The sequence below is a fragment of the Carcharhinus amblyrhynchos genome, chromosome 26, assembly GCF_965287045.1.
Source record: "Carcharhinus amblyrhynchos chromosome 26, sCarAmb.v2.hapA, whole genome shotgun sequence".
Lineage (NCBI taxonomy): Eukaryota > Metazoa > Chordata > Chondrichthyes > Carcharhiniformes > Carcharhinidae > Carcharhinus > Carcharhinus amblyrhynchos.
Window position 1 is genome coordinate 38,535,027 of NC_137349.1, and position 27,492 is coordinate 38,562,518.

General features: G+C 47.2%; 1 protein-coding gene across 1 annotated transcript; it reads right to left on the reverse strand.

Annotated features, from left to right (window-relative positions):
- Positions 1-1,962: 1,962 nt before the first annotated feature.
- On the reverse strand, positions 1,963-27,030 carry LOC145358697 (procathepsin L-like). The gene is made up of 7 exons (XM_080212924.1): positions 26,552-27,030; positions 25,136-25,258; positions 21,036-21,215; positions 17,467-17,688; positions 14,286-14,445; positions 10,716-10,818; positions 1,963-2,339 (listed from the first exon to the last, which is right to left on the reverse strand). The coding sequence occupies exons 1-7, from the start codon at positions 26,681-26,683 to the stop codon at positions 2,240-2,242; spliced, it is 1,020 nt and encodes a 339-aa protein (XP_080069050.1). The 5' UTR covers positions 26,684-27,030; the 3' UTR covers positions 1,963-2,239.
- Between the last annotated feature and the right edge of the window lie 462 nt (positions 27,031-27,492).

Sequence of the window (27,492 nt, forward strand, 5' to 3'; positions counted from 1 at the left end):
GCCTCAGAGTGCCAGGGACCAGGGTGTGATTCCCAGCTTGGGTCACTGTCTGTGTGGAGTCTGCACATTCTCCCCATGTCTGCGTGGGTTTCCTCCGGTGCTCCACTTTCCTCTCACAGTCAGAAAGACGTGCCGGTTAGGTGCATTGGCCGTGCTAAAGTGTCCCTCAGTGTATCCAAACAGGCACCGGAATACGGCGAGTCGGAGATTTTCACAGTAACTTCATTGCAGTGTTAATATTAGCCCACTTGTGACACTAATAAATAAACTTTACAAAAGGAACGGTAAATATCAGGGTAATTCTCTAATCCTCAACCCTTACAGTTTAACTCATTGTTAGCACGGTGTGCTAACTTTAGTCTCATTTTAATTTCAGATGGGACGAACATGTGGAGAAAGCCGCTTGTACATAAGAACATAAGAAATAGGAGCAGGAGTAGGCCATCTAGCCCCTTCGAGCCTGCCCCGCCATTCAATAAGATCATGGCTGATCTGAAGTGGATCAGTTCCACTTTCCCGCTTTCTCCCCATAACCCTTAATTCCCTTGTCTATCAGAAACCTATCTACCCGTGACTTAAATATATTCAGCGAGGTAGCCTCCAACACTTCAACGGGCAGAGAATTCCAGAGATTCACCACCCTTTGAGTGAAGAAGTTCCTCCTCAACTCTGATCTAAACTGCACCCCTCCTTATCTTGAGGCTGTGCCCTCTAGTCCTGCTATCTTTTCTAAGCGGGAAGAATCTCTCTACCTCTACCCTATCCATCCCCTTCATTATCTTATACGTCTCTATAAGATCCCCCCTCAGCCTTCTAAACTCCAACGAGCACAGACCCAGTCTATTTAGTCTCTCTTCATAGTCCAACCCCCTTATCTCCGGTACCAGCCTAGTGAACCCCCTCTGCATTCCCTCCAAGGCCAATATATCCTTCCGCAAGTGCGGCGACCAAAACTGCACACAGTACTCCAGCTGCGGCCTCACCAGTGCCCTGTACAGTCGCAGCAAGACCTCCTCACTTTTATATTCTACCTGTATTTTAGCATTTTCCACAGAGTGACTTCTCAGCCCACTTACAGGGAAAACAGGATCAATGGGGAATCAGTACTGGAGATTTGACACTTCCGGATGATTAGAGGGCTGAGTAATGAGTTCTGGATAAACTCAGAACGGTGCTCAATCTTCCTCGAACGATATCAGTGATATCAGCCGGGATCAATCCTGCAGTGTTGACACCATCAGTTCGAAAAAGTAAGTATAAAAGTTCTTGTTTCTTTGTTTTCTTCAGTTAATTGTAAATAAGTCAATGGAATTAAAAAAAACACCCTTAATGGTTCCAGAGGCTGGAATGTTACGGCCGTTTGTGCAAATGTGGGTTCAAGAAGGCAAATTCCCGTGAGATTCAAAAACAGAAACGAGATTGTCCCTGTCCCACTTCACTGCAATAGCAAGGTTCCTTTTCACAAGGTCCATGGGGGAATCACTGATTGACCTCCCTGTGAGGCTGGTTGAGTGTGAGTTCCCCTGGTAACAGGCAGTGGCCTGGCCAGCTGGAACTCATTACCTGAGTCTTTTATAAGGCAGGCCCAGGACTGGGCCTGCTGACCTGCAATCCCAGGCGGACAGTAGTGTGCATACAGCACGGGAGTGGGTTTTACTTTGCATTCTGTAATAAACTACGTCCCTTTCCAGTCAGGCTTCCTGAAACATTACACTGACAATTAATGTCCACTTTTATTGCTTAAGAACCCGATTTGCAAACTGACCGGTATGAATCAGTGCGTTGGTGAAGTCTAACTGCCGGCTATTGGTCAGAGTCAGTCCATTCATTCCTTCATTGAGCTGGCATCAATGTTTTGTGCATTTGGGCACATTATTTGAAGGAACCGATCACTTCAAATGAAACTAAATTCATGGAAGGAAAAGATCATCTTGTTGATTTGGAACAGGAAGACTCTCAAAGTGATTGCTGACAGCGTTTATTATATTGCTCGACATCACCAGTACATGCAGCCCATTGTCCCTACACAGGTTGGATGATGTGGTTCATACATTAAATACACAATGGGATTGCTCTTTACGTGAAGCTATAAGAATGTGCAGAAGCTGTTATTATTCCATGTTTTAAGATTGCAGCAGGAAGTTAAAGCAATGGTGTAGAAAGGGGTAAACAGCGGCAGCAATGTTCCATCATTCTTTCAGAGGGAGTTTGATGAATCTCTGGTTTAACGCTGGCCTCCTTACACGGTTGGATAAGATGCATAAGAAGCAATTTCACAGTTATTCCCCCTGTCCTTTGACATTTTGATGTAACCGTTATCACCCCAGGTTGTTCCCCAACTGGAAAATAAGGTAAAGAATGACATTGACGTCACAGTTCTGTTCCATTGGCAGGATTTTTAACCAGGTAAGGACGGCAGATTTTCTTCCTTCAAGGACATCAGTGAACCAGATGGGTTTTCCCAACAATTAACATGAGTTTCATGGTCATCAGTAGATTCTTAATTCCAGATATTTTTTATTGAATTCAAATTCCACCATCCACGTGGCGGGATTCGAACCCGGGTCCCCAGAACATTTGCTGAGTTTCTAGTTTAATAGTCTAGCGATAATCCCACTGGGCCACCACATCCCCAATCTGGATTGGAGAACTGATGCTTTTAACACTGGAAATTCAATGGTACTGCGGGAATGTGATTGAGATCTTAAAAATAATTGAGAGGTTCGATTGTGTCCAAGCATTTGGGTTATTTGAGTCAGATCAAACTGTCAGATAAGAGCACAAATGAAATGTGGAGCTTGTTCAAGGAACAAAAACTGCGTGTCCTTGGTAGGTATGTCCCTGTCAGGCAGGGAGGAAATGGCCGAGTGAGGGAACCATGGCTCACAAAGGAGGTTGAATGTCTTGTCAAGAGGAAAAAGGAAGCGTATGTAAGGATGAGAAAACAAGGTTTAGTTGGGCAACTAAGAATGAGTTAAAAAAAGGGCTCAGGAGAGCTGGAGGGGACATGAGAAGTCCTTGGCGGGTCGGATAAAGGAAAACCCCAAGGATTTTTACCCTTATGTGAGAAATAAAAGAATGATCAGGGTGAGGTTAGGGCCAGTCAAAGGTAGTAATGGGAACTTGTGCACGGAATCAGAAGGGATAGGAGAGGCGTTGAATGAATACTTTTCTTCAGTGTTCACTAAGGAGAGGGGCCATGTTTTTGAGGAGGAGAGTGTGATACAGGCTGATAGGATGGAGGAGGTAGATGTTCTGAGGGAAGAAGCAATTTTGAGAAACCAGAGGGTTGATAAGTCCCCTGGGCCAGATGGGATACATCCTAGGATACTTTGGGAGGCAAGGGATGAGATTGCAGAGCTTTAGCTTTGATCTTTGGGTCCTCACTATCCACGGGGATTGTGCCAGAGGACTGGAGAGTGGTGAATGTTGTTCCTCTCTTCAAGAAAGGAAATAGGAATGACCCAATTAATTATAAGCCAGTTAGTCTTACTTCGGTGGTCGGTAAGTTAATGGAAAGGGTCCTGAGAGATACGATTTATGACCATTTGGAAAGATGCAGCTTAATCTGGGATAGTCAGCACCGTTTTGTGAGGGGTGAGCCTGCCACACAAATTTGATTGAATTCTTTGAGGAGGTAACTAAGTGTGTAGACAAAGGTAGAGCAGTTGATGTCGTATACATGGATTTTAGTAAGGTGTTTGATAAGGTTCCCCATTGTAGGCTCATGAAGAAAGTGAGGAGGTATGAGACAGAAGGAAATTTAGCCGATTGGATAAGTAAATGGCTATCTTCTAGAAGAAAGAGGGCGGTGGAGGGAAAATCTTCAGACTTGAGGCCAGATACCAGTGGTGTACCACAGGGATCAGTGCTGGGTCCTCTGCTATTTGTGATTTTTATCAATGACTTGGAAGAGAGGGCTGAAGGGTGGGTTAGTAAATTTGCTGATGACACCAAGATTGGCAGAGTAGTGGATGAGGTGGGGGGCTCTTGTAGGCTGCAAAGAAACATTGATAGGATGCAGAGCTGGGCTGAAAAGTGGCAGATGGAGTTTAAACCTGATAAGTGCGAGGTGATTCATTTTGAGAGGACAAACTTGAATGCAGATTACAGGGTCAACGGCAGGGTTCTGAGGAATGTGGAGGAACAGAGAGATCTTGGGGTTCGTATCCACAGATCTCTGAAGGTTGCCACTCAAGTGGATAGAGCCGTGAAGAAGGCTTCTCGTGTGTTAGCGTTTATTAACAGGGGTTTTGAGTTTAAGAGCTGTGGGGTTATGCTGCAACTATACCGGACCTTGGAGAGACCACATTTGGAATATTGTGTGCTGTTCTGGTCACCTCACCATAAGAGGGATGTGGAATCATTGGAGAGAGTGCAGAGGAGATTTACCAGGATGCTGCCCGGTTTGGAGGGTTGGTCTTATGAGGAAAGGTTGAGGGAACTGAAGCTTTTCTCTTTAGAGCGGAGGAGAATGAGAGGTGACTTAATAGAAGTTTATAAGATGATGAGGGGATAGATAGAATGGATGTTCAGAGACTATTTCCCCGGGTGGATGTAGCTGTTAGTAGGGGGCATAACTATAAGGTTCATGGTGGGAGATAAAGGAGGGATGTCCGAGGTAGATTCTTTACTCAGAGAGTGATTGGGGTGTGGAATGCACTGCCTGCTGTGATAGTGGAGTCGGACACTTTAGGAGCTTTCAAGCGGTTATTGGATAGGCACATGGAGCACACCAGAATGATAGGGGTGGGATAGCGTGATCATGGGTTCAGACAAAGCTCAGCACAACATCGAGGGCCAAAGGGCCTGTACTGTGCTGTAATGTTCTATGGTTTCTATGGTAATCACTGAGTGGACCCAGACTCCAGCAGGATAAGTTGTGAGACATGAAGTTGGATAAGGTGCCAGGAAGTACTTCCGTGTGACCTCTGACATCAGTTGCCAGTCTGTACGGTGAGAGTGGATTCACCACAAGCTTCAAAATAGAGTGACTGGAGACACCGGGGAGACATCTCAAGCTATGGCAGCTCGGTGGTCGGGAGGAGAATGAATGAGATCAGTTACTCTGCTCTCCTGGAGATTGCCCACTTGTCTTATGGGAGAAAAAAAGAACTTCCCAGAGTTTAAGAACAAAAGAACATAAGAAATAGGAGCAGGAGTAGGCCATCTAGCCCCTCGAGCCTGCCCCGCCATTCAATAAGATCATGGCTGATCTGAAGTGGATCAGTTCCACTTTCCCGCTTTCTCCCCATAACCCTTAATTCCCCTGTCTATCAGAAACCTATCTACCCGTGTCTTAAATATATTTACCGAGATAGCCTCCACCACTGGGCCCAGTGCCCAGCAATAGCAGGGGTAAGAATAATGAGACCCTGCAGCTGAATGCATGGCTGAGGGATTGGTGCAGGACAGAGGATTTTAGTTTTGTTGACCATTGGGAAGTCTTTGCAAAGGAAGGGCACTTGTATAAGAGGGATAGGGAACACTTAAATGGGAAGGGGACACATATTTTAGCTGGGAGGTTGGCTGGAGTGTTTAGGCAGGGTTTAAACTAGTCTGGAGGGGGGGTGGGGAGGAGAGAGACAGCTCAGGCACTGGGAGTGAGTTGGAGGTCAGGGGAAGTCTAGTTGATAGGGAAATCCCCCAGGAGAAGGAGGATCTGAGAGGGCCTGAGGGTCTTAGGTGCATCTGTTTTAATGCGAGACGTGTGACGGGAAAGTCGGATGAACTTAGGGCCTTGATGTTCGCGAGGAATTTAGATGTGGTGGCAGTGACAGAGACGTGGTTAAAGGAGGGGCAGGACTGGCAGCTAAATATTCCAGGGTATAAGTGTTTTAGGTGTGATCGGGGAGGGCTGAAAAGGAGGGGGAGTGGCGCTCTGAGTTAGGGAGCAGATCACAGCACTGCAGAGGGAGGATAACATGGAGGGGTTGGACATTGAGTTTTTGTGGGTGGAATTGAGGAATAGGAAGGGGGCCATTACTACGCTAGGAGTGTACTATAGGCCGCCCGATAGCCCGCGGGCAGTGGAAGAGGGTATATGTAGGGACATTTTGGATAAGTGTAGGAAGAACAGGGTTGTTGTAGTGGGAGATTTTAATCTCCCTGGGGTGGATTGGAAGGTGCCTAGAGCTGGGGGGTCTGATGGGGAGTAATACGTAAGATGTGTATTGGAAGGATCCTTGCAACAGTATGTAGATAGCCCGACTAGAGAGGGGGCGATACTGGATTTAGTTCTGGGAAATGAGCCGGGTCAGGTGGTTGAGGTTGCGGTAGGTGAACATGTGGCTAACAGTGACCACAACTCCGTCTACTTTAGGATACGAATGGAAAAAGATGAGAGCTGTCCTAAGGGGAGGGTGCGAAATTGGGGGAAGGCTAGATACAGCCGGATTAGGCAGGAGCTTAGGGATACAGACTGGGATAGGCTGTTGGAAGGCAAGACTACGTTAGGCATGTGGGAGTCTTTCAAGGGAAAACTGCAAAGGGTGCAGGAAAGGCATGTGCCGGTTAGGAGAAAGGATGGGAAAGGTAGGATTAGGGAACCGTGGATTACTAGAGATATAGAAGACCTGGTTAGGAAGAAACGAGAGGCGTATGTCAGGTCTAAACAGCTGGGAACGGAGAGAGTGTTGGAGGAATACAGAGAGAGTAGGAGGGATCTCAAACGGGGAGTTAGGAGAGCAAAGAGGGGCATGAGATGGCTTTGGCAGGTAGGGTTAAGGAGAATCCAAAGGCGTTTTACTCCTATCTTAAGAACAAAAGGGTGGCTAGGGGTAAAATCGGTCCTCTCAGGGACAGACGTGGGGAATTGTGTTTAGAGGCAGAGGGAATGGGGGAGATCCTGAATGAATACTTTGCGTCGGTATTCAGGAAGGAGAGGGGCTTGATGTCTAGTACGGTCATTGAGGGAGTGGTAGACCAACTGAAAGATCTATCGATTTCAAGGGAAGAGGTGTTAGGGCTCTTAGAGGGCATTAAAACCGATAAATCTCCAGGGCCTGATTGCATTTATCCTAGGCTGCTTAGAGAGGCGAAGGATGAGATTGCTGGGCCTCTGACACGAATCTTTGTCTCTTCTTTGGACACAGGTGAGGTCCCAGAGGACTGGAGGATAGTGAACGTGGTACCGTTGTTTAAAAAGGGTAGGAGGGATAGCCCGGGTAACTATAGGCCGGTGAGCTTAACGTCAGTGGTAGGTAAGTTGATGGAGAGGATTCTTAGGGATAGGATGTATGCGCACTTGGAGTGTTGCGATCTGATTAAGGATACGCAGCATGGCTTTGTCAAGGGGAAGTCTTGTCTTACGAATCTGGTAGAATTCTTTGAGGAGGTGACAAAAACGGTTGACGAAGGACGAGCTGTTGATGTCGTCTATATGGATTTCAGTAAGGCGTTTGACAAAGTCCCTCATGGTAGGTTGGTACAGAAGATTAAAGCTCATGGGATATGTGGTCAGGTATCTAGATGGGTAGAGAACTGGCTTGCTAAGAGGAGTCAGAGAGTAGTAGTGGAGGGGTCTTTTTCTAGCTGGAGGTCTGTCACTAGTGGTGTGCCGCAGGGCTCAGTACTGGGACCTCTTCTCTTTGTAGTGTATGTCAATGATTTGGAAGAGGGAGTAGGTGGTGTGATCAGCAAATTTGCTGATGACACCAAGATGGCTGGATTGGCGGGCAGTGAGGAGCAGTGTCTGGCAATACAGCGGGATATTGATAGGCTGGTTGATTGGGCAGATACATGGCAAATGGAGTTTAATCCGGATAAATGTGAGGTGATGCATTTTGGCCGGAATAATGTAGGGGGAAGTTATATGATAAAGGGTAAGCCTGTAAGGAGTATAGAATCGCAGCGAGACCTGGGAGTGCAAGTGCACAAGTCTTTGAAGGCGGCAGTGCAAGTGGAGAGTGTGGTGAAGAAAGCCTATGGTATGTTAGCCTTTGTAGGAAGGGGTATAGAATACAAGAGCTGGAGTCTAATGTTGCAGTTGTACAGAACGTTGGTTAGGCCGCATTTGGAGTACTGTGTACAGTTCTGGTCGCCTTACTACCAGAAGGACGTGGAGACTCTGGAGAGAGTGCAGAGGAGGTTTACCAGGATGTTGCCTGGTATGGAAGGACTGGGGTATGAGGAAAGATTGAAGAAATTGGGGCTCTTTTCCCTTGAAAGACGCTGACTGAGTGGGGGATCTAATAGAGGTATATAAGATTATGAAGGGTATAGATAGAGTAAACAGAGGTAAGCTATTTCCTATAATAGAGACACGTAGGACAAGGGGCCATGGACTCAAGGTGAGGAGGGGAGAGGTACAACACAGATATTAGAGGGAGGTTTTTCCCACAGAGGGTAGTGGGGGTATGGAATGCTCTGTCAAGTAAGGTGGTGGGAGCAAACATGCTAGAGTCCTTTAAGAGTCACTTAGACAGGCACATGAGTGGGTTGGAGATGGGTGGATATCGGAGAACCTTTAATTAAGGGTCATTAGCATTGGGGTGTCCCTAGAAATGTAAATGGGTATAGTTTGATAATGTTTTTTCTCTTTTCATTCACAGGTTTTAAGTCGGTCTACCTCGTGTCGAACAAGGGGCATACACGCGATGGGTCGTACTGGGGCTGCTCTTGGTTGTTCGAGATTGGCCTAGTGCTTCATGTCGTTAGTGTGTGCTTAAACTGGAAAAGATACTGGGCAAGACGACGGCTCAGTGACTATCGCTGATTGCTGTGCAGACACATGGATTTGGGCCGGTGTCTGTGGGAGTTTGCGCATTCTCCCCATGCTTGCGGGGGTTTTCTCCGGGTGCTCCGGTTTCCTCCCACACCCCAAAGATGTGCTGTTAGGCTGATTGGCAGGAATAAATTGTCCCTAAATCAGTTTTCCCTTAATCTGGATGGCCATAAAACATTAGATAGGGGTCATGGGTAGAGAGGTGGTGTTGAGATGGCAGCGTGGGCTCGTTGGGCCGAAGGGCCTGTTTCTCAGGCTGATTTTTGTTCTTTGTTCTTTGTTTGTCCTTCAACGGGCAGAGAATTCCAGAGATTCACCACCCTTTGAGTGAAGAAGTTCCTCCTCAACTCTGATCTAAACTGCCCCCCCTTTATCATGAGGCTGTGTCCTCTAGTCTGTTGTCCTTTCTTAGCAGGAAGAATCTCTCTACCTCTACCCTATCCATCCCCTTCATTATCTTATACGTCTCTATAAGACCCCCCCTCATCCTTCTAAACTCCAGTGAGTACAGACCCAGTCTATTTAGTCTCTCTTCATAGTCGAACCCCCTCATCTCCGGTATCAGCCTAGTGAACCCCCTCTGCACTCCCTCCAAGGCCAAAATATCCTTTCGCAAGTGCGGCGTCCAAAACTGCACACAGTACTCCAGCTGCGGCCTCACCAGTGCCCTGTACAGTTGCAGCAAGACCTCGCTGCTTTTATATTCTATCCCCCTCGCTATAAAGGCCTGCATCCCATTCGCTTTCTTGATTACCTGCTGCACCTGCAGACTGGGTTTTTGCGACTCATGCACAAGGACCCCCAGGTCCCTCTGCACCGTAGCACGCTGCAGCTTTTCACCCTTTAAATAGTAATCCCTCCGACTATTATTTCTGCCAAAGTGGATAACCTCACACTTGCTAACATTGTATTCCATCTGCCAGGTCCTCGCCCACTCGCTCAGCCTATCCAGATCCCTCTGCAGACTTTCTACACCCTCCGCACAACTTGCTTTTCCACTCATCTTTGTGTCATCAGCAAATTTCGACACCCTACACTCAGCCCCCTCCTCCAGATCGTCGATATAAATGGTAAATAGCTGAGGCCCCAGCACCGACCCCTGCGGCTGTCCACTCATTACCAACCGCCAATCAGAATAGCACCCATTGATACTAACTCTCTGCCTCCTATAAGACAACCAATCCTCTATCCACACTAACACCTTACCCCCAACTCCATGCCCCCTAATCTTCTGAAGCAACCTTGTGTGCGGCACCTTATCAAACGCCTTTTGAAAATCGAGAAACACCACATCCACCGGTTCCCCTCTGTCTACCGCATTCGACACATCCTCATAGAATTCCAATAAATTCGTCAAACACGACTTCCCCTTAACGAATCCGTGCTGTGTCTGCTCTATCAAACAATTCTTCTCTGGGTGCCTCACTATTTCTTCTTTGATGACGGATTCAAGCATTTTTCCAACAACAGACATTAAACTAACTGGCCTATCATTCCCTGCCTTTTGCCTGCTACCTTTTTAAACAGCGGCGTAACATAAGCCGTTTTCCAATCTTCCGGCACTTCCCCTGTATCCAGCGAAGTTTGGTAAATAATCACTAAGTTTTTATCCATATTATCCGAATATTGTCTCCCACAGGACATTGTGGGGGGTGAGGTGAGGGTGTGTGTAGGTTGCCCTGTGCCTGTCCATTATTGTACACACACATCCTGCCCCCCAAGGATATTCCATCCTAACAACCGATTTCCAAATATTCCCACTCTTACCAGGCACAATGGTCACACTGGGGGCTCAGAGGCCATTCTAATCCCCAAAGTGGTTGGGGGCATGGATGGGCAGTGCCCACCTCGCACACTGTCAGTGCCCACAAAGCACTCCAGCAGTGGAAAGCCAGCACTCTGGCAGGCCGGCAGTGGTCACCAGGTACCCTGGCAGTGTCAGTTGGCCTTGGCTGTGATCAGTTATTTGTTGTGTTTAGAAAGTACATACCTGTTTTTAACCAGCCAATAATTCGTGTTCTTCTCAGCTCCATATCCAACCACCAGCATTGAATGGATTATGGTTTTCTTGGGAGCACTATCATAGTAGATTCCTGTAATCAGACACATATTGTTGTGATAGAATTGTAAAATATAACTATTGTTATTCTGTAAATATTTCCTCTTTCTCATCTTTTCCTCTCCAATTAATCTCCCACTCTACAAACCTCTTTCCAAAACCAAAAGTACCGTTACCCATTTGTAACTTTGATCCATTTCCCCACATCCACATCCTGTCGTTCACACCTCCTTTGGCTCATCTTTTGTTTTTTGACTTGTCCCATTATCGTACCCTCTCACCCTGCGCCACCAAACTCTTTACTCATTTCGTCTTGTTTCTTCCACTCTGTCACAGACCTTTCCTCTTTGCCTTTCTCCACACTCCCTCTTTCCACTTGTACAAAACCGGTCTCACCTCTAATTTTTCCAGTTCTGATCATTGATCTGAAATGTTAACTTCACAAACACTGCCTGACCTGCTGAGCACTTGCAGCATTTTCTGGTTTTATTCTGTAAATTTTAGCCTCTCTTTCGACCAAATTCAGCCATTTGCATCGACTGATATGTAATTAAGAATCTCGGTTCCACATTTCCAGTTGCTCTCATGTTTGTTCATGTTTTTGTCTCAATGTTTCTCATTGCCCACATTTCCCATTCAGTTTTGCTGTCACACAGCACAATGTAACAGTGGGCTCTGATCACTGAGTGTTTCTGGGGTCACTCTCTCTGAGTCTCCCAGCTCCTTTGTCTGTATTATATTCATCGACTGACTCGGGGCAGCACTGGGGGCAATGTACTGGAAACCTGTTAAAATTCTAGCATGCAGTTCCTCTCAATTCAAAAAGGAAAGACAGACTTGCATTTATATAGCACCTCACACAACCACCAGGCATCTCAAAGTGCTTTGCGACTAATGAAGTATTTGGTGTCTAATCACTGTTGTAATGTAGGAAACACAGCAGCCAACATGTGCACAGCAAGATCCCACAAACAGCAACATGACAATGACCATATAATCTGTTTTTTTGTGATATTGTTGTTGATAAATATTTGCCACAACATTGGGGATAGGTTCCCTGCTCTTTTTTAAAAGCATGTATGGGATCTTGTACAGCTTCCCACGTGGTCTCAGTTTAATGTCTTATCTGAAAGCTGACACCTCCAACAGTGCAGTGCGTCCTCAGAATGGCACTGGAGTGTCAGCTTTGATTTATTATTGTACAACTTTAACCCCTGGGCATCTCTAAAGGCAGTGCAAGTGTGGAGGGACCATAGTATATTTGTATACAAGTCATTCACAACCGCGGGATGATACATGTGCAATTAAATAAATATATATAATTTTTAAAGGGGAACCTTTACAATTTCAGATTTAGTCTGCCAGCAGCAGGTATTTCTGTAAAACATTTCGCTCGAGGGTGTGAAAGCAAGTTAATAACTCATTTTCAGCTCAAAATGTATTACTTAGATAGAGCTAATGGACTTTTGTTTGTCGAAGAATTTCCTCTGGGATTTCTGATTACAGTTGATTGACAAGGTTGTGTGATAATCATAGAAACATAGAATCCCTACAGTGCAGAAGGAGGCCATTTGGCCCATCAAGCTGCATGATCACAATCCCAATTTGCAAGGTGCTCTAATGCTCAGTTTCTCTCTGAAAGCTTCAAGAGAGTTATCACCATTTATAGCAAGCACATTTCCAGTTGCTAGCTGTATTTAAAGTGTCAGTTAATTCTCTAAGAGAAATGTTGCTTATTTGGAACTGAAACAGTGATAAGCTAGAAAGTAATGTTGCTACCTTTCATTTTTAAATAATATTCAACTGTGAACAGTTAAGCTGCTTCATTTGTTCGAGTTATATTTAAACTGTGTTATTCAATAAAGTTTGTTTTACTATAAAATTTCCCTAATCTATCAGTGGAATCATTCCTGGAAGGAAATATCCTTTCCTGAAATTAATGTCAACAAAGAAAAATTGTTGAGGCCCAGTCTGGTTTCGTAATATAAGTTGGGGTTCTGGTCTCGTGCTTTAACAAAAAGTATACAGTATCCTGGGCTTTGTTAATAGGGGGATAGGTTAGAAAAGCAAAGAGTTGGAACAACATTGTGGCACAGTGGTTAGCACTGTTGCCTCACAGTGCCAGGGATCCGGGTTCAATTCCCAACTTGGGTCACTATCTGTGTGGAGTTTGCACATTCTCCCCGTGACTGCATGGGTTTCTCCGGGCGCTCTAGTTTCCTCCCACAATCCAAGGATGTGCAGATTAGGTTGATTGGCCATGCTAAATTACCCCTTAGTGTCAGGGAGATTAGCAGGATAAATATGTGGGGTTATGGGGATAGGGCTGGGTGGGATTGTGGTTGGTACAATCTTGATGGGCTGAATGGCCTCCTTGTTCCCTGTCAGGATTCTATGATTTTAAATTGAATTTCTACAAGTCACCTGAAGTATTGTGTCCAGTTCTGGGGGCTGCACTTTAGAAAGGATGTGAAGGCGTTGGAGAGAGTGTAGAGGAGATTCATGGGAATGATTCCTGGGATGAGAAACTTCAGTTCTGAAGGTTGTGAATGTAGCCCAATCCATCATACAAACCAACCTCTGATCCATTGACTCTGTCTACACTTCCCACTGCAAAGCAACCAGCATAATTAAGGACCCGATGCACCCCAGACATTCTCTCTTCCACCTTCTTCCGTTGGGGAAAAAGTACCAACCGACTCAAGAACAGCTTCTTTCCTGCTGCTGTCAGACTTTTGAATGGACCTACCTCGCATTAAACTGATCTTTCTCTGCGCCCTAGCTATGACTGTAACAATACATTCTGCACTGTCTCGTTTCCTTCTCTCTGAAGAGTGTGCTTTCTCTGTATAGCGCGCAAGAAACAATACTTTTCACTGTATGCTAATGCATGTGACAATAATAAATCAAATCAAAATCAAAAAGATTGGAGAAGTTGGGACTGTGTTCCTTGGAGATGAGAAAGCTGAGAGGGGGCCTGAGGTGTTCCCCCATGAGGGGTCTGGGCAGATATCAGAGTCTCTGCCTGAATCCCAGATCCTGCTCCTTTAAGAGCTACAGGTTGGATTAAAGTCACACAGACTCCCATTAAACGGCGCTGATCTCACACTATCCTTGGTCCCTGCTGAGGTGTGCAGTCACTTTGCAACATGTCAGCACTGAGCTGCACATCACTAGCGGTTAAATTAGTGGGCAGCGCAGAGTTTGTGAGATGCCTGTATCATTACGAATGGGTGCGGCTAAATTGTCCATTACGATTCCCACACGCCATTAGCAGCCTGACCCAATATTAACCCCGTGCTGCAGACAGCACTGGAGAGTGTGTAGCACTGGGGCAGGGGGTAAAACATAAACAAGGTGAAGGGAAATGGTCGTTTCCATTAGAAATATTGAAAAAGAATTAATAATAAAAACAGCTCACAGGAAGAATGTGTTAATGTGTTGTAGAGAATTGGTTAATAGACTGATTGTTACAGATCATCCACAACTTCTGTCTCTTACCTTGTTTATACTGCCGGAAACTATCACTTGCAATAATAGTAACAGTTATTGGTCCGATATTTTGCACAGCCTCTTCTAAAGCTGCTTCATTCGCTTGGACCCTTGTGTAGCTCCTGATTGTGGCAGCAACATCCTGTATCTGAAATCTGCAGTTTCCTTTCTAAGTTTTGAAGAAAATGTGAAAAGTTAAGGTTGATTAACGCAGTGTGATGATTTACAAAGTTCCAGTGATACCTTTACAGGATCTTGAACACCTCCTTGGATATTAAAAATGATTCTGTGTCTCAGACATTGTAAACACAACCATCGTTCCCATTTTTAAATGAAAATGGGAGAATTATAAATGTGGTAACTGTTCTACATACACTCTAGAATGTGAACAGGGTCATTCAGCCTGTTGTTTGGGTGGTGGGGGAGGCAGCGATACTGACACCTACTGGCAGGTTTCGGGACTGTGAAAACTGGGATGGAGTTTGGAGCTGCGGGGTGCGGGGAAGGTGGGTGGAGGGGTTAGCTTGTGGGCCTTAATGTCCCTTCACTGTCATCACCCTCCAGGTCTCAATGAGTCTGGAGACTGGGATGGAGCTGCTGCTCCTGGAATTCTACCAGAATAGAATGATTAGCCTTGATGAGGGGGAGCCAGTGGATGTGGTTTATTTAGACTTTCAGAAGGCTTTCAACAAAGTCCCATATTAGGGGTTTGCATGTGAAATCAAAGCGCGTGGGACTGGGGGTATTGTATGGAGATGCATCGAAAACTGGTTAGCAGACAGGAAATAAAGATTCAGAATAAGTTATTATTTTCCAATTGGTAGGCAGTGACTAACGGGGTAACACAGGGATCAGTGCAGAGGCTCCAGCTATTCACAATATGTATTACTGATGTCGATAAGGGAAGGAAATGTAATATCTCCAAATTTGCAGAAGACACAAAGCTGGGTGGGAGGGTCAGCTCTGAGGAAGATACAGAGATACCTGAGTGTGATTTGGACAGGCATGGACAAATGCACGGCAGATCCATATCACGTGGGCAAATGTGAGGCTATCCACTTTGGTGGCAAAAACAGGAAGAAAGATTATTTGGATGGCTACAAATTGAGAGCAGGGAATGTGTAACGAGACCTGGGTGGCCTCGTACACCAGTTGCTGAAGGTAAGCGTGCAGGTGCAGCAGGCGGCAAAGAAGACAAATGGCATATTCACGAACAATGATGTCTCGCTGCAATTATCCAGGGGCCCTGGTGAGATCACAGCTGGAATATTGTGTGCAGATTTGGTCTCTGTATCTGAGGAAGGTGTTCTTGCTTTGGAAGAAATGCAGAGACAGTTTACCAGACTGATTCCTGGGATAGCAGGTCTGACGTGTGAGGAGAGATTGAGTCAGTTAGGATTATATTTGTTGGAGTTTGGAAGAATGAGAGGAGATCTCATTGAATTCTAACAGGACGTATGCAGGAAGGATGTCACCAATAGTGGGGGTGTCCAGAACCGGGATTCACAATTTAAAGATACAGGATAAACCAATACTTTTTTAAGTTTACTTTTTAGTGTCACAGGTAGGCTTACATTAACACTGCAATGAAGTTACTGTGAAAATCCCCTAGTTGCCACACCCTGGTGCCTGTTTGGGTTACACTGAGGGGGAATTTAGCATGGCCAATGCACCTACCTTGGGCTTGTGGGAGGAAACCGGAGCCCCCAGGACGAAACCCACGCAGACATGGGAAGAACTGCAGACAGTGACCCAAGCCGGATTGAACTCAGGTCCCTGGCAGGGTGAGGCACCAGTGTTAACCACTGTGTCACTGTGCCACCCACACTGAGATGGGGAGAAATTTCTTCATTCAGAAAGTGGTGAGTCTGTGAAATTTACGACCACAGAAAGCAGTTTATTTGCATACATTTGCATATATTTGCATGTATTTAAATTGATTCAATGGGCTGCAGGCCCAAACTGACTGGCACTTCCCCCCTTTACCACTGCCTTCGTGCCTCCAGATTTAGCACGAAACAGACATGGTCCGCAACCGTCCGATTCGAGGGGGTCCGCTGCTATTCTGTGTGTGATCGGTGGGGGGATGGGGTAAGGGAGGGGGTCCGCTGCTATTCTGTGTGTGATCGGTGGGGGGATGGGGTAAGGGAGGGGGTCCGCTGCTATTCTGTGTGTGATCGGTGGGGGGATGGGGTAAGGGAGGGGGTCCGCTGCTATTCTGTGTGTGATCAGTGGGGACAAAGTGGGGGGGGTGTCGGTTATGTTGTGGGGGTGGAGCAATGTCTGTGGGGTCGGGGGGGGGGGCATTATCCGGCCCGGGAACAATGTGGCAGGGAGGGTTTTTCTGTTTCTTTTACTGCGCCTGCACAGTTGAAGACTCCGAGCAAAGCTGCCATGTTAAGCCCTGTCACAGGCCTGTGCAGCACAGCTCAGAATTGGTGATATTTTTGTCAGGCAGAGTGCAAATGGGGCTGCTGGAGAACGGGTCTAAAAGTCAGACCTGAAAAACTCCCAGTTTCAAGTCTGCCCAACACATAGATCAAAATGATAAAATAGGGCCCTTAGTCAGCAGAGAAATATAAATGTTTGAAATTGGAAATAGTTGGTGAAACATATTATATTAATAACAGTAAGGCTTTTGTTGTCCAGGCGTAAAATGGTATCAAACTTTGGGCCCAAGGTTGGTCCTATCAATGATTTGGCAATTTGCCGGTGATAAGGTAGACAAGGAATGGTATCCTTAGAAACCCAAAGGAATGGGTTCTGCCAAACAGGTGGAGATCCGGTTTTGAAATAGGTGAAAAGAATGTCACTCTATCAGGCGGTGCAATTGGCTGAGGTAATCCGTCACAATAAGGATTGACACATTCATAAGAAATGGAATTGTATTCAGCAAATGAGTAGGAAAAACTTAGAGAAGAAAAGGTATAATTGTATTGAATTTTGGCACACAGTTTGAGGTCTTTGGAAGGGCTTTGAGGCTCTCTGTCCCGCTTGGCAATCTGAAGGTCTCTCTTGGGCCGTAGGTTAATGCTCTTGTCTTTTTGTATCTTCGATATTTTTAAGTAAGTTTTAGTACGCTTCAAGCTGAGAATTTGCCTTTGTGAGATTTAATTTCAAAAGAATATTTAATTTTTTCCTAAGAGATCCCATCGAAAATTCCCCACGAAAACATCAAAATGAGACTTACCACTGCAGTGTATGGATAAGATTGTTCAGATTCGATGCCTTTGTTCTTGATCACGTATTGAAAGGCATCGATTGGATTTCCAGACTTACATCTGTGGCTCTGTGGGTCACAATCAACCAGGTTCTGTTCACTCAGAGAAACCAGATTTCCGTGTTTCAGTTTCCACTGTCCTTCGATGGCCCCGGTCGCACTGAAAGCCCAACACGAACCACAATCTGGACCCTGATTACAGAAATAAAAAGTGGGGTGGGGGGTGTGGGTGGGGTTGGGGGGTTGGGAGTGTGGGTGGGGTTGGGGGGGTTTGGAGTGTGGGGGGTGTGGGTGGGGTTGGGGGGGTTGGGAGTGTGGGGGATGTGGGTGGGGTTGGGCGGGTTGGCAGTGTGGGGGTGTGGGTGGGGTTGGGGGGGTTGGGAGTGTGGGTGGGGTTGGGGGGGTTGGGGAGGTTGGGAGTGTGGGGGGTGTGGGTGGGGTTGGGGGGGTTGTGAGTGTCGGGGGGGTGGGTGGGGTTGGGGGAGGTTGGGAGTGTGGGGGGTGTGGGTGGGGTTGGGGGGATTGGGAGTGTGGGGGGTGTGGGTGGGGTTGAGGGGTTTGGCAGTGTGTGGGTGTGGGTGGGGTTGGGGGGGTTGGGAGTGTGGGGGGTGTGGGTGGGATTTGGGGGTTTGGGAGCTTGGGGGCTGTGGGTGGGGTTGGGGGCGTTTGGGAGTGTGGGGGGTGTGGGTGGGGTTGGGGGGGTTGAGAGTGTGAGGGGTGAGAGTGGGGTTGGGGGGGTTGGGAGTGTGGGGGGTGAGAGTGGGGTTGGGGGGGTTGGGAGTGTGGGGGTGTGGGTGGGGTTGGGGGGGTTGGGAGTGCGGGGGTGCGGGGGGGTTGGGAGTGTGGGGGGCGTGGGTGGGGTTGGGGGGGTGGGAAGTGTGGGGGGTGTGGGTGGGGTTGGGGGGGTTGGGAGTGTGGGGGGTGTGGGTGGGGTTGGGGAGGTTGGGAGTGTGGGGGTGTGAGTGGGTTAGGAGTGTGGGGGGTGAGAGTGGGGTTGGGGGGGTGGGAAGTGTGGGGGGTGTGGGTGGGGTTGGGGGAAATGGGGAATGGGAGTGTCAGGGGGTGGTGGGGGTGGGGGAGTTAGGGGCAGTGGGGGTGGGGGGGTTTGTGGGGATGGGGCAGTGTGAGGAGGTTGGGGGATGGGGGGAATGGGGAATGGGAGTGTCAGGGGGGTGGTGGGGGCGGGGGCGTTGGGTGGAGTGGGGGCGGTGGGCTGTGTGGGGACGGGGTGTGTGAGGGGTTGGGGGGATTGGGGAGGATGGGGGAAGATGGGGGAGGATGTGGGAATTGGGGCAGTGGGGGGTGTGGGGCAGTGTGGGGAGGTTGGGGGGGGTGGGTGGTGTGGGGAGTGGAGGTGTGTGGGGGGGGTTGGGGGTGTGGGAGGGAAGGGGGTCGGGTGGTGGAGGGATTGGGGGTGTAGGGTGGTTGGGGGGGTAGGTGTGGGGAGAGTGGGGGAAGTGGGGAGTAGAGGGTGTTGGGGGGGGGTTGTGGGGGGGTTGTGGGGGGGGTGTTGGGTGAAGAAGAAAAAGTTCTGAGTCCAGGACGGGAGTTAAAATAGGCAAATTTCTGACTGGTGTTTGGGTGCATTCAAATCCCCAAACTTCCCCACTCAGAGATAAAAACCAGCACAAACTGATCCTCGCCTGGAGGGGGACGGGGACTGAGCCGGGCTAAAGTTGCCCAAGAGCCAGCAGCTCAGGTCGGAGGCCCCAAATGTGCATGCACTCAGGAAGCTTAGACACAGCAGCTCTCCTACCCCCTCACTCCACCCCCCCACCAGGGATACAGCCTCCCCTTACCCTCCACGGACATCGAAGACCCTCCCCCACAGTCTTGACTCCCTTCCCACAGACCCCACCCTCGCACGCTCTCCCTCTCATCCTCCCCTCCCCAATCGCAGAGTATCCCTCACCCCCTCATCACCATGTCCCCAATCACAGAGTGTCCCTCACCCCCATGTCCCCAATCACAGAGTGTCCCTCACCCCCACCCCCCCATGTCCCCAATCACAGAGTGTCCCTCACCCCCATGTCCCCAATCACAGAGTGTCCCTCACCCCCATGTCCCCAATCACAGAGTGTCCCTCACCCCCATGTCCCCAATCGCATTCACACCCCCCCCTCCATTTGCGAAGTCTCTGTGTCACCATCCCCCACAGCTCAGCAACCCAGTCCCCCCCACCCCCCATTCACCAGCTGTCCCCCCACCCCCACCCCCCAACTGCACACCTACAAGTGTTGCCTTGCCTTCCCTCTCAATACAACAAAGCAAACTGCCCGGAATCTTGCTGGAACGCCCTAAAAGGGAGTGTGACTCGCCCAAACTGCCTGCAGCTGAACTGTTGTCACAAGGGAGAGCTGGAGATAAACCCCAAGGACGGACAGACAGCCAGGCAGAGCAGCAAGGTGGCTGCCAGGAGGACAGTCACTGGCACGGGGAATAAGGCCACCAACGCAGGGAGGAGCTGAATGATCTCATTCAGGCAGCATGGGTACGAACACATCCTGTCGGGCATCGTCGCCCTGTGACGCCCTTCCCCACACTCCCCGATACCCTGCACGCTTGCAGCCCCTGAACCCCTCGCACCTTCCACCAACCCTCTCCCCCCCTGCCCCGAGTCTCCACACAGCCCCTGCCCTCTGACATCCTGCGTGCTTCCTGCCACCCAGCCTGCTCCTGCCTCCTTCCCCACAAGAGGAGAATGCCCATAATAAAGAGGAGCGGCGAAAGGCAGGGGGTGGTGTGCCCAGTCTCAGATTACCAGCACCCTTTGAGGAATGGGCACGCGATCTAGCGGGCGAGGATATGAACCGCGTTGTGAGTGACAGCCAGGCTGGGCTGCCGTGAGCATCTGCCAATATTCCGAATGGAGCCCAGATTCCTGTCCCTCCCTTGCACTCAACCTTCTGTCCTGTGTTGCAGGAAAGGACCCAGACTCACCGGGCCCTCTGGCATCACCACTGCCCACCTCCTTTCTCACGCCAAAACTCCCCGAGACAGCACTGAAGTCTCCTCGGAGGAAGAGCGGGAGGAAACCTCCGAGGCCGGCGCCAGTTTCTCGACACAGGCTTCCACATCACCGTTCAGGCGGCACGGTGGCACAGTGGTTAGCACTGCTGCCTCACAGCGCCAGGGACCTGGGGTCGATTCCCGGCTTGGGCCACCGTCTGTGTGGAGTTTGCACGTTCTCCCTGCGTGGGTTTCCTCCGGGTGCTCCGGTCTCCTCCCACACTCCAAAGATGTGGGGGTTCGGTGCACTGGCCATGCTAAATTCTCCCTCAAGTGTACCTGAACAGGGACTGGAGGGTGGCAACTAGGGGATTTTCACAGTCACTTCAGTGCAGTGTTAATGTAAGCCGACTTGTGACACTAATAAATAAACTTTAACCTTTGGTTCACCATCCCAGACACTATCACCTCAATGGGACCAGTTAGTGGTGAGGCTTCTGGGTGAGCACGACCCATCTGATAACGTACATCAGGTGGAGGCGGGAACGTCTGTGACCTCTACAACACGGGGGGGCCTGCTGAATTTTTACCTGGTCCCTTACTGGAGTAACCGCGCCTTTGGTACGCCAATCGACAGGTGCGTTACTCAGATCATCATCATTTCCTTTATCTTCAAAAAATTCAATATCTTCATCAATGGCTTCTTCAGTTGATTTAACAGCTTCGAATGGGAGGGATCCAGTCATGCGTTCACTGAACTCTTTGTTGGTCTAGAAAGTCAAACACAGAGATATTGATGAATGAAGTGATTGGTTTTAAATGGAGAATGTGTAGGAGGAGAGTGGATAACATTACATGGCCACATTCTCACTGATGTTAGCAAAAAGAGAGATCAAACTAACAAGCATTGCTGACATGTCTAATGTTTGACTCAAATAACCACAGGAAAATGGGTTGTCCATTTCTGTACGTTCCAGGATAAAGGTGGGTGCAGAGTCTGAAGGTGATAAAGTATCTCTCTGGTCTAGGGCACCACAAACAAAGCTCGCCCATGATGATTGAATCTATTGATGTTTAACTGAACCATCCACATCAGGAAGCTCTCACATCCCATCACCAACCTGGTCTTAATTCCCGCTCAAAACACAGGCTGCAGTTGGTCCAGAATTGGCCTCAGGACCCTTGGATTTCGGGGAGAAAGTTGGGCAGCATTCCCATTTCTGTTATCGATGGGGAAGTAGCTGTTACCCAAAGATCAGATTTGGTTTTGATGCTTCCCGTGGTCGAATATCCTGTCCACAGGAATTGTTGAGTTTGACATCAAACCTGAGAAAATCTGATCTCCAATCAGTTATTGTCTTTTTTGGGAGTGGGGAAGGAGCGATTTTGAACTGGGATCCAACATTTCACCTTCAGACTTTATTATTTCACATTCACAATCCAATTTGCCTCATCAATTTCCCAATGATTTCGATGACAAGGTCTGACATTGGAGTTGAAATTGCCATTGGTCCCAGTGTTGGGTTTTAGTCCATCCCTGCAGGAAGGTTAGGGCCAAGGGGAGATTAATGCAGCTGGTGTGTCAAACACTCAACACTATCCCAACACGTTTAAATTGTCACTTGGTTTGGTGCAGGTGAACCCATCCCTTGCTTTTCATTCAGAAAGTACAGCAGACACACGAGCGGTGTCCCAGCCCCTGTTGCTGTCCATCTGACAAGAGGAAAAATAATGAATTTAGATATTAAAATGGAAAGGAGAATCGATATTAACAAAACATACCTTGGTGAGGGAGGTTGTTTATTAGAATGAGGCATTGGGATATCACTAACCAATCACACTTCATCCAGTAGTAGCGCCATAATAACGTGCAGTGTAGGTTGGTACCTGGGATTTTGATGTTGTGGCCATTTCGGAGACATGGATAGAGCAGGGACAGGAATGATTGTTGCAAGTTCCGAGGTTTAGATGTTTCAGTAAGATCAGGGAAGGTGGTAAAAGAGGGGGAGGCGTGGCATTGTTAGTCAAGGACAGTATTACAGTGGCAGGAAGGATGCTTGATGAGGACTCATCTACTGAGGTAGTTTGGGCTGAGGTTAGAAACAGGAAAGGAGAGGTCACCCTGTTGGGAGTTTTCTATCGGCCTCCGAAAAGTTCCAGAGATGTAGAGGAAAGGATTGCAAAGATGGTTTTGGATAGAAGTGGAAGTAAAAGGGTAGTTGTTATGGGGGATTTTAACTTTACAAATATTGACTGGAAAAGCTATAGTTTGAATACTTTAGAGGGGTCAGTTTTTGTCCAATGTCTGCAGGAGGGTTTCCTGACACAGTGTGTGGATAGGACAACAAGAGGTGAGGCTACATTGGATTTGGTACTGGGGAATGGACCAGGCCAGGTGTGAGATTTGCAGGTAGGTGAGCACTTTGGTGATAGTGACCACAATTCAGTTACGTTTACATTAGCGATAGAAAGAGGGCAAGAATTATAGCTGGGGAAAAGGAAATGATGATGCGATTAGGTGAGATTTAGGATGTGGAAGGAAACTGCAGGGGATGGGCACAATTGAAATGTGGAGCTTGTTCAAGGAACAGCCACTGCATGTTCTTGATAAGTGTGTACCTGTCAGACAGGGAGGAAGTGGTCGAGCGAGGGAACCGTGGTTTACTAAAGAAGTTGAATCTCTTGTGAAGAGGAAGAAGGAGACTTCTATCAAGATGAGAGGTGAAGGCTCAGTTAGGGCACTGGAGAGTTACAAGTTAGCCAGGAAGGACCTAAAGAGAGAGCTAAGAAGAGCCAGGAGGGTACTTGGCAGGTAGGATCAAGGAAAACCCTAAAGCTTTCTGTAGGAATGTCAGGAATAAAAGAATGATTAGGGTAAGATTAGGGTTAGTCAAGGACAGTAGTGGGAAGTTGTGCGTGGAGTCCGAAGAGATAGGAGAGACGTTAAATGAATATTTTTTGTCAGTATTCACACAGGAAAAAGACAATGTAGTTGAGGAGAATACTGAGATACAGACTATTAGACTAGACGGGATTGGGGTTCATAAGGAGGAGGTGTTAGCCATTCTGGAAAGTATGAAAATAGATAAGTCGCCTGGGCTTATCCTAGGATTTATCCTAGGATTCACTGGGAGGCGAGGGAGGAGATTGCAGAGCCTTTGGGTTTGATCTTTTGGCCATCATTGTCTACAGGAATGGTGCCAGAAGACTGGAGGATAGCAAATGTTGTCCCCTTGTTCAAGAAGGGGAGTAGAGACAACCCTGGTAATTCTAGACTAGTGAGCCTTACTTCTGTTGTGGACAAAGTTTTGGAAAGGATTATAAGAGATAGGATTTATAATCATTTAGAAAGGAATAATTTGATTAGGGATAGTCCGTACAGTTTTGTGAAGGGTAGGTCATGCCTCACAAACGTTATTGAATTCTTTGAGAAGGTGACCAAACAGGTGGATGAGGGTAAAGCAGTTGATGTGGTGTACATGGATTTCAGTAAAGCGTTTGATAAGATTCCCCACGGTAAGCTATTGCAGAAGATACGGAGACGTGGGATTGAGTGTGATATAGAGGTTTGGATCAGGAATTGGCTAGCTGTAAGAAGACGGAGGGTGGTGGTTGATGGGAAATGTCCATCCTGGAGTTCAGTTACTAGTGGTATACCGCAGGGATCTGTTTTGGGGCCACTGCCGTTTGTCATTTTTATAAATGACCTGGATGAGGGTGTAGAAGGGTGGGTTAGTAAATTTGCAATGACAATAAAGCTGGTGGAGTTGTGGACAGTGCGGAAGGATGTTGCAGGTTACAGAGGGACATAGATAAGCTGCAGAGCTGGGCTGAGAGGTGGCAAATGGAGTTTAATATGGAAAAGTGTGAAGAGATACACTTTGGAAGGATAACAGGAATAGAGTACTGGACTAATGGTAAGTTACTTGGTGGTGTGGATAAGCAGAGAGATCTTGGTGTACATGCGCATGGATCCCTGAAAGTTAGCACCCAGGTTGATAGGGTTGTTAAGAAGGCATATGGTGTGTTAGCTTTTATTGGTAGAGGGATTGAGTTTAGGAGCCGTGAGGACATGTTGCAGCTGTAAAAACTCTGGTGCGGCCGCACTTGGAGTATTGCGTACAGTTCTGGTCACCACATTATAGGAAGCATTGATATGGAAGCATTGGAAAGGGTGCAGAAGAGATTTACCATGTTGTTGCCTGGTGTGGTGGGAAGGTCTTATGAGGAAAGGCTGAGGGACTTGAGGCTGTTTTCGTTAGAGAGAAGAAGGTTAAGAGGTGACTTAATAGAGGCATACAAGATGATCAGAGGATTAGATAGGGTGGACAGCGAGAGCCTTTTTCCTCGGATGGAGATGGCTAACACGAGGGGACAAAGCTTTAAATTAAGGGGTGATAGATATCTGCGTGGATGTCAGATGTCAGAGGTAGGTTCTTTACTCAGAGAGTAGAAAGGGCGTGAAATGCCCTGCCTGCAACAGGAGTGGATTCATCAACATTAAGGGCATTTAAATGGTCATTGGATAAACATATGGATGATATTGGAATAGTGTAGGTTAGATGGGCTTTAGATTGGTTTCACTGGTCAGTACAACATCAAGGGGCGAAGGGCCTGTGTTGCACTGTAATGTTCTATGTTCTATAAATAATATTTAATTGAAATCCCAGACTAGACATCTTATACACACCAGGTCTGAAAACTGATTCGTTCCCATAGTAAATGTGTGTTTCCCCATTGAGTACTCCAGGTTGTGCTGTTCGATGTATCTCACATTGTCCTCCCATATCGATCTCCTGTGGATCTCTTCTTCCTGAGTAAAGACATTTATTCAGTCAGATTCTCACATCTTTCATGAGTAAAATTATACAATAGCTTTAAAAACCTGGTACAAACGCTGGAGTAAAATTCACGAGACGCAAAGTGCCAGGAAATGACTGTCTCCCACAAGAGGGAGTCTGACCGTCACTCCTTGACATGCAATGGCACTGAATGTCCCCTGATCAACGTCCTAGAGTTACCATTGACCAGAAATTCAACTCAACTAAATTAGATATCTTAATTCTGTGGCTGTAAGAGCAAGCCAGAGACTTAGAATCTTGTGGCATCTCTGACTCTGCAATGCCTGTCCACGATCTACAAGGCACAAGTCACGGGTATGATGGAATACCCTCCCCTTGCCTGAATGAGTGGAGTTCCAAAAACAGTCAAGAATGTTGACACCATCCAGCACAAAGCAGCCCCGCTTGATTGGCACCACATCCACAAACATCATTGACACACAGAGTGTACCATCTACAGCACACACTGGAGGAACTCACCAAGGCTTCTTAGCATCTTCCAAACCCATGACTGCTGCCATCTAGAAGGATAAGAGCAGCAGGGACATGGGAACACAACGACATGGATGTGGACAATTGGGGTTTGGGCAGTAATTGCTGATCTGTACTCAGTGATGCCCACATCACATGAATGAAGGAAAAGAAAAAAAAATGCAGTAATGTTTCTATCCTCTCATCCATCTTCACACACACATAAAAAAACCCAGATTGAATACCTGTACTGGGAAACAGAGGGAAATAACAGAAGAATGAAGAGTTGAACAAGAACAATATTTTTATTCTGGATATTGGATTGTCAACAGAAATTTGGATAATAGGAGAACAATAAAGCTCATATAGTTTACAGATGGGATTTGTCGCCTCTATGATTTTGGAGATGTATTCTGATTGGTGTGTGTGAGGACAATCTCAATATATTTAAAAATAATGATCCTCAATTTCTCAAGCTGTCTCTATGGTAACTAAAGCAGGAATCCAGTGAAACCCAAGAATTCTGAGTTACACCAACTCTCTGCTGTTTCACTGAGAGTTGATGCAGTCTCGACTGGAGTTAGAGACTGGGAGAATTCCCATGGAATTTCAGGACCAATATCTTTTCAATTTTGCTTCACACACTCATTCCACCCAACTGTGAACTCATCTCTCCCACCTTGACTCCAAGTAAAAATTCTCAATAATTTACCAGTTGTGTGGAATCCCTTTCCCCTTGAGAGTGAGCTGAATGTTTGGAATAGGTTCCAAACTGGAACAAATCCCCCTTTTACCTCGGTGTACTGCTTCTCATGTTGCGATTTCCAGGTCTTCCAGTCTTCATCCAGTCTTGAATCAAATGTGTGGCCTGAGGCTGCAACCAGAATAGACAGCAACACACAGCCCAGAAACAGAGAGACCTTCATTAGAACAATCTAATGGAGCAAAACCAATGGCATTAGACATGGAGTGGACAATATTCACACACTGATGGGAAAATAGCTGTTTGGGAAAATTATTCTGCAAATGTACAAATATTATCCTCCACAATCAACTTCCAATTGCTCTCACTGTTTTACATTTTAGCTTCACTGAGCAGAAAAAGATATTTCATGGTGATAATCTGTGGATTGGAATATTCCTGCAAAGAAGTTTATTGAATTGTCTTGACACATTAACACAAACGATCAAACATAGACATTCAAGTGACCAAAACTCTGTTGGATTGTTACGAAAATCAAACTGTCACTTTCCCTAAATGTCCTTTCTTATCTCAGCAACCATCTGAGTCTCGTCTATATGTGACTCCCGTCCACAGTCTGGTGGTTTATTAATTACCCTCTGAGTTGCCCCTTCAGCCCCTCTGCTGGATGAGAGAAACTGGGGGAGGAGAACAAACGGCTGCCTTATCAGCAACAGCTACATTCCAACAATAAAATTGAAAAGGCCCCCACCAGAGCAGAGAATAGCGTTCTCTGAACATGGAGTTAACATCCAAATAAGTATTAGGAACATAGAAAAACTACAGCACAATATAGGCCCTTCGGCCCATAAAGTTGTGCTGAACTTGTCCCTACCTTAGAGATTACTAGGCTTACCTATAACCCTCTATCTTACTAAGTTCCATGTACTTAATTCAAGGTCTCTTAAAAAGCCCTATCGAATCCGCCAACACCACCGTTGCTGGCAGCCCATTCAATGCACACCCACCACCCTCTGGGTGAAAGATTTACCC